An 8194-nucleotide genomic window follows, 5' to 3' on the forward strand; every position below is an offset into this window, starting at 1 on the left:
ATGAATTTTGCGAATATTTTGTGACTGATGGAATACTACCATTGGGAAATGGCATGTAGGTTGTGGTAGTGTTAATGAATTCCTCTATTTCATTCCCCCTTTTGTTATTGGTGATTTTTGTGGTAGTAAAGATTGTAATATTTCTGCAGTTCTATGAAAAATTATTCCACTTTTCATTTGTGCTATTGGCTTTATTGATGACTCACAACCTTCTTGCGCTATAAAGCTTTTTATATTTGAACCAAATCAAGACTTTTTTGTGTGATAGTGGCCTACTATGCCATAATGAACCAATATTAAAAAATCTATGATGATGGTTTATCTACCTATGGTTAATAAATAGGAAATTGCTGGAATGAATCGTGTTAAGAAGGAGAGCACTCATTTGCGTCCTTGCATCGCATGGAAATAGAAGGATTATTGGCTAAAATGCTATAATAAGTTAAGATTCAGAAACCAAAGTTTATTCCAGAACTTCTTCAAATTAAGTTAGTTTGCAACCTTGTCAGAAATTGAATAATAATAATAATTGAACAACTAATATAGCTTACGTACTACCTGATGTTATACGATTATTTGGTATGATAGTAGAAACAAATTCTTAAATCATGCAATATACTCAAGATTTTTTAACTAATGGCCATTGAGGGTTGAAGAAATGACCAAACAACAGTGATTCCACCAAGCAAATTATATAATTAACAATTATTTTACAATCAAATTCAATGTAACAAAATGTAAATTAAAATTATAAAATAAAAAACATACAAAATAGTTAACTTTCATTCTCATCATCTTTAGCTTTCATTACTATATCAAAAATTTTCTGCATTGCAGCTTTCTGTTTTTTTTCGTCACTAATATCGGCAATTTCTTGCCCTACAAATAGGCCGAAATTTTCAAATTTTGTGTTTTTCCGCAGTGTCCCTTGCTCAAGGGCTGACGAAGCCTTTGAGAGGAAGGTAGTTATGTCTGCTTCCTCAGTCCTTCTCCTCTTGGGGGTCGGTACTCCTCTTGATGACCCGCTTCTTGAGGAGATGTTGCAGTGGTCAGCGCTGGCAGAGGTGGACTCTTCACTGAGTAAGGGGACTGGGATGGTACCAATTTCATGCTGCTCTTCTGCCATGACATCTGATAACTCTCCTGATTGTATTTCAATGGGCGTTTCCTACAGACAAAAAAAAATAATGTAATGTTCAGAAGTGCAAAGAAGTCCCTTCGTGAATTCAAGTGTAGCTAAAACATAAATATCGCAGAAGTAACTGCGTTGAAGTGGGCACTCAACGTAAGATCACAAATTTCCGTAAACAGTAAACCAAAATAGATGATCAACAATGGTAAATAACGGAGTCAATGGACGATCTCAAACAATAGACTCGTTCCAAACATGCCCCTTGAATTTGACTTTTCATGTTATTACTTCATGCCAGAAGCAAACAATGCACATTCCAGCAAAACAAATTATACGTAATAAAGACGAATTTATTTGCAAGTGTCATCGGCATACCTTGTTAAGCTCCACGGGATCCAAGTTTGATACGCTCTTCCTGGGTGCCGTATGCCTTTCAAGGAAACTTAAATTGTTGTAGCACCACAATTTTGGCCTTAAAACCTCTTCCACTCCTGCTCCACTCTTCTTCGACCTGATTAATTTGTTTTTTTCAGCCATGTATTGTGTGCGGAGGCCATTTATCTTCGTTTTCACGTCCTCCGATGTGGTACCAGGTCGAAACTGTTGGGAGTATCGAGTACACATATATTTTAAAAGACCATATCGGCGGTAACCACAAAATAATTCTTTGTAGGATTCATTGAAACCTCGTATTACAAAAAACTCAATATAAAGGCCACTACGGGACCACCACTTATCTAAATAAAAGCATATCCAACACCATTTGAACGAAACAAGCCCTAGCTCCAGAAATGTATATTTGTGAATGAAATTATAATTTTAAGGAAATAAACGTACAAAATATTATCACGACAATTATCGAAGCATTCCGATATCACATATAATATATACGTGATATATATTTATATAAATATTGCATTAGTTAATATCTTCACGAGGTAGGTATAGGTCAAGGTTAACCAAAACAATTATAATTATAATTTTACTTACAGGCAACAGATTAGTGGCTATGTCTTGCAGCGCCGAACTTCTCTTCTGCTTCAAGTGATAATCTGGGGAGCTTACTTCGTACAAACACCTTTTTTCCTCGTAAAAACTAATGAGGGCTTCCACAGCGTTCCTCTCCCAAACGGCCATGATGTCAATAGTTATCTCCAAGGTCGCGTTGGCAAGGCTCGGAAAGTTATGTATCGTTCACTGATTGGTCGAAACGCTTCAATACCATTCGAGATTCAATAGAAATTAGAACCGTTCAAGACAAGACGAATTTGATGGAAACGAAGTGATTCAAGAGCATTCAAGACCAAATGTCCGCAGTCATGACGATTGACATGACGTCATATAGATTCGATAAAGATTGTTCAACGAGTCTCGAACGTAATTTGACGAGAATTTGACAGTGTGAAACCCCCTTAAGACAACAATGTGGCTTTTCACAAATTGAATCCGTTACGTTTTGAATAAGCACGTACTACTGTTGGATATTGTTTATGATCACTAATAAATTGGCAGCCAATGAAATCCGACCACCACTATACCAACACTTCTTTTTTTGACCAGTTCTGACGAAAAATGATATTTGCCATGAATATTAGTCTCCCAACATCTGTGATTCACTGGTTCGACTTCAACTTTTGGCCTTATTTTAATGGATATCAATACGTAGCGGGCACGAAAAAATACAAAGCACAATTTAAAATTATTTTTATGGTGCGGTCTCATACTGTAAGATGTTAACTTATGAAAATTTTATATAAACTTCACAATATAATAATGATTGGGTTATTAGTACATATACAAACCATAGAATGATTCATTATATTTTTAAATACTGAAATGCTATGAATAGATCATTATTAATACATAATTTTATTTCTCGGTAAAATAGTTCTGATTTTGTTATAAATGTCCACCTATTTTATGTCGTGGAAAAAAACAGAATTTAAATAATTAGTCGCAAAACTCTTAATTTACCTAGTATTTGCTAAAAGATGCTAATATTCTTTTTTTTTCGTTAAATTTAAAAGGTAAATATTGGCTGAAAAGAAGGCTGATGACGTATACATATTTATAATGCAATATAAATCCGTAAATATTTACAGAAGCTTCAGTCAATAATTCTAATCAAATCAAAGTAATTCATCTACCATTTCGAAAAATCGCCCATTGCCTACTTCATAATGTCAGTCTTTTATCGGATAATACTCGCCACTTACTCCATTTATTTCCATGGTTAATAAATGGGATAAATATAGGTATATTCAGTGGCGTGAAATAAAAATCTTGCCGTAATTGACACCTATAAACCTCGTACGTAGTCGTAAAGAGGCCCGAGCGAGGAAATTGCCCAAGGACAGCGTCAAATGGCCACCCATCAACACTCAACGACACCGACGTTAATGGACACCCAGCAGGCCACCAACGCGAGGATGGCAAGGGTCCAAGCACCACTGCGAATCCGACCAAGTTTGAGGAACGATTCGAAGGGGCTGTACGCATAAAAATGGTCTCTTTTAATACCTATGAACAACCGCTTTGTAACGTTTCGATCCATCACCTATCCTTCCTCATAAGATTCCTTAAATGTCTGAGTTAAATATGCATTCGATTTGAATATAGTGATCCCCATCTGGTTTTACTTAAATGAAAAAATAAAGGACGACCTCAAACACCCAATCTTTGAGAAGGCCCTTTCCTACCCGGCTGGCCATGAACTCGCGGCCTACACATTAGACAGCAAGGACTATACCTCACTACCGCCGAAGATGACAAATTATATTCAACTAAATGATTTATCACAATATTTTAATGGGTTATAATTTTTAACGGGACGGAAAAATAAGCCAATGATTGTAATATATTTTCAAGGGTTTTTTGCAACTCAAAGAAGTAGGAGAAATACTGCGAAATTGAGTGACCGACAAAAAATGAATTTAAAGGATACCAATACACTTCTTAGGTAAAGGATCGTCACTTCTTCCACTACCAAGACAATAGAAATTATACCAAAAAATGGAATATACAATTGTAAATTACCCAAACGGAGTGCCAAGCAGTTTCCACGTCCTCAGAGCTAAATGAATCTCATATGGATCATTTTAAACATTACAATTTTCCACGGAATCGAGTAACCACGCACTTGAGCATGATAAGATATCTTCGTGACGAAGAAACCGTAAAGAACACGACGCTATTTTTTACCTAATTTAGAGCATTATTACATTTTAAGGCGTAAATGAAAACCTAGTAAAAGAAAAAAAATGCATCGTAAATTAATACGTTTTTTATTAACGAAGTGATATCAAATTGTGAGTGAAGAGGGGAAATGAAATTAAAGTTAATTTGGTACATAAATTTAATACAAGAAGCAAGAAATTCTCATAATATTCCGAGTAAATCACCAAAATTTTTTGTAAAACATCTGTCAACAAAATCTGATCCCCCGCATCTTAAAAAAAGAGTAGGTAACTAACAAGAGAAGACGGGTGAAAACTCGAAAAATCAGTCATTGTGTCTGGAGAGAGTACGCTTGTCCCGCTACTCGACGAAAAGCATTTCTAGGGATCAATCTCCGGCCGGAAACAAGAGGACAGAAACTCATTCGTCCCGAATTTTTAAGAGGCAGTGAAACAATAGAGAAGACACGCTATTTCCTTCTTCAACGCTCCCCTTTTTCCTTTAAGACACCGGCTGCCTTACATCAACAATGCAGCAGAATCTTCGGTTACGCTATATGCAAATACTTTATCATCATATACTTTATTACAGAGAGATATTTTTCTGTCATCCCCTACATGCTCCGTTAACACTACACCTAAAGTGATAAATGAGGTATCATTTTAAACGTTGAATCACCGGCTTCTGACGAAAAATAAAATCTCAAATTTCACTATATGCCATTAATTTCGCTTAAAAGTTTCGATTTTTCCATTTCGATTACTCGCTCGAAGTATATCGACTCCACACATTTTTTTTATTCATCAATTCAAAAAAAGGTTAAAAACCCTTTAAATCCATGACTAAAACAAAGAAAGAAAACATAAGCAGACAAAAATATTTTTTTAAATCTATGAAGTATAAAAAATGTAATACGTTCTCTAAAAGAGACATCATGTGTACGGAACTTCTAAGATAACGTGTAGGCATCACGAATAAATAAAAATAACACGTTGAAAGTATTCTAGAATTATTATCAACGGGAATTGACAACCAAAAATGAAAATAGTATGAAATGCACATAGTGATTGTGCATGGTGAATGGTATAAAATTTTTATGTACAAATATGGAATTGTTTTAAGAATTAGAGAGCATAATGAATATATATGTAACGTACGTGAGTACCTATAGGCAAATATTTTTACAAGATTAATTTCCTACAAAAATACTCGATGAGGGGACTAACTGTAACGTAATGGGTGTTCCATGACATTAGTTATTTTCCTCGATGTTTAATGATTTGAGAATTTCCTCGCCAAACTCATTCCCTGATTGCATGTCCAACAATTGACAATTGACAACCAATTGAAGAGTATATAAGCTGGCAAACTTCATCCACTCACCATTAGCCCTGAGGATGGAACCCGACTCGTGTTCCGAAACGTCGGCAGAATGGAGGGAGACCACCCGGCTGTAAGCCCGAATAGCCTTTTTTGAATATATTCGCCGGGAAAGCATCAGATTTTACTTCAACCATACAAAAGTTATGATTTCGAATATGTTAACTGCTAAATATTTTAAAATTAGTCACTGATTGTGAGTGGAACGGGATATTCGTAATTTAAAGAAGTGATCTGAATGAAATACCTATAATTGCAATTATTTCCAGTATTCATTGTCTTTTACGCACCAGCTTACGAATAGCATTGTATACAAAAAACGGAAAGTAGCAGATAAATGAACGTTAACAAAATTAAAACGGTCTCGCCATCACAAACAATGAAAATAAAATCATTGTTCCTACCTCTCTTATAAGGACAGTTTGTTTAGGAACCTTTCAACTGCATTCGTACATCGGCAACAAGACAGGAACTACAGTCACATCACATAATATCACCTTTTAAAAATGACATAACAAGTTATTTGCACTTGTTAATCTTGCAATTAATAACAACCACACTCTCCATTTTGATCACACCGAAATTTTAGAAATATAATTTAATTTATAAAAAATGGTATGTAATTTCCTACCTTATATTTCTCCTTTTCTCGTTCGAATACTCTTTGATGTAAACACATTTTTGTTCATATGGTAACAAGCCATGGAGAATTTGACTTCTCAAAAATTGCTTTGTAAATTTTCTGCCTCATGTATTTTTTTATCTTTTCGTTGTAGCTCCTGCTTCTTCTTTTCCACTTTTCATTTTTCAATTCTGCTCTTTTTTTTGCATAAACAATTTTGTCAATATGACGATCTGATCGCAGCGCCGCCACCAGATATTGGTGGCTATTGTTTGAACTAATCCTCATACTGAATTTTAAATGAATAGATACATTTAAAAAATAGGAAATTTTGTGTTTCGACAATTTTTCCTAAGGTTTCAGACAATTTTAGAGGGGGTCAACCTTAGACTTTCAAGACACAAAAAACCACGCTGTCAATAGGAGCAACCTGCCGACGGCGGAGGCGGAACACGCACCAGCGACCTCTCGTTTGGAATGGGAGAACTTTACCCCGCCGCCTCCGAGGCCGTTATGTTAGTGGATACGCGAAAACTGTCACATTCTAACTTGCATTATGGAAATACGTAAAAAAAAACCTTGTCAACAAACTGGCACTTATTTTTTATGCCATAATAACAACATTAGTTTCAAGATTCGTCAAACCTCGTATCCAATGTGACGACTGAAAAACTTACTAATTAATAAAATAGTAGTACCCTAAAACATAACAAAAATCATTCGTATTGATCTCTCTCCTTATATTTTTTATGCTCTCTCATGCTGATTTCAGATGATCACATGATAAAATAATTTTAACAATAGAAAATAACCTCAAATTTATCACTTAAAATGCATTTACTAAGATTATTTTAGTTAATTCATGAACGAAAGCTCAATTTCTCATTTACTCGCCGATCATATTATCTTCGACGAGATATCACCACGATAGACACACCTCATTATTTTCTTCCAACCGTTCCATCAATAACATTAATTTTTAAGACGCCAATCCATTATTTATTGAAATTTTTATACCGTTAGATTTTAACCCGAGTATCCTTAAAACCACTTCGACCTACAAAAACCGAGTTAGGTTCAATTTTTAATGTTTTGTATTATGTTCTACATTTAAGCGGATCATAACTTAACAGCATTGCATTCAAAACGAGAGAAAATTAACATTTCAGCCAAGTGACGGACGCAATTATGACATTTGAGTAACGCTTATATTAGTTCGCAAACCTGAGTTGGCATGGATTAATTATGTTCTTCAATTAGTGAGTAAGTTTTGCACGAAACTGCACAAAATCAGGGTAAATATTTCCAATAGCATAAATTTATATGATAGAATATTTATTGTACCATACATTTTATAGCACTTATTGCATTGTAGTATGCTTTAATTTCAAAGATTTTTAAAAATAAATTCACACATCAATCATGGCAGGAAACACTCGATTGTCACGAATGAATGAGACGTTTTATAAGCAAAAATTCATAAAAATATTCAATAATTATATTATTATTATTCATATGATTTATAGCTTCGCAGTGTGGTGGCCTGCCCTCGTAAAAGCTAGAGGAACTGGTACTTTTACAACCATATTTTTTATCTTTTCCCTGCTTCGGCACTTCAGTCATACAAAAGCTGACTGAAATTGAGAGGTAATTGAATGCAAACCGCCAAGGATTGAGAACAGAGAAAAGGTATTTCAAGGGATGTAATAGGGTAGGATAAGGAATATCTAACAACGTTTCAAGTTTAATGGGGTTTCAGGATAGGCGCTCATCGAGAGGGTGAGGAGCATTTGATTTTGAGTAACGGGAAAAAAAGGCCCTATTTCCAAGAACAACTAAACATCCCCATTTACACTTAACCAGAGAAAATTATTGATTTTCCC

At 34.9% G+C, this 8194-nt stretch overlaps 1 protein-coding gene across 1 annotated transcript; it reads right to left on the reverse strand.

Moving 5' to 3' along the window:
- Positions 1 to 775: 775 nt before the first annotated feature.
- On the reverse strand, positions 776 to 2013 carry LOC124169024. The gene is made up of 2 exons (XM_046547489.1): positions 1508 to 2013; positions 776 to 1168 (listed from the first exon to the last, which is right to left on the reverse strand). The coding sequence occupies exons 1-2, from the start codon at positions 1754 to 1756 to the stop codon at positions 776 to 778; spliced, it is 642 nt and encodes a 213-aa protein (XP_046403445.1). The 5' UTR covers positions 1757 to 2013.
- Positions 2014 to 8194: the final 6181 nt, after the last annotated feature.

The sequence above is a fragment of the Ischnura elegans genome, chromosome 12 (assembly GCF_921293095.1).
Source record: "Ischnura elegans chromosome 12, ioIscEleg1.1, whole genome shotgun sequence".
NCBI lineage: Eukaryota > Metazoa > Arthropoda > Insecta > Odonata > Coenagrionidae > Ischnura > Ischnura elegans.

Excerpts from the sequence above, each read along its gene's own strand:
- LOC124169024 (XM_046547489.1), bottom strand. The coding sequence starts at position 1,756 with ATGTGTACTCGATACTCCCAACAGTTTCGACCTGGTACCACATCGGAG. Across the intron at positions 1,169-1,507 it reads ATCCCGTGGAGCTTAACAAG|GAAACGCCCATTGAAATACA; the intron begins GTATGCCGATGA and ends TTTTGTCTGTAG.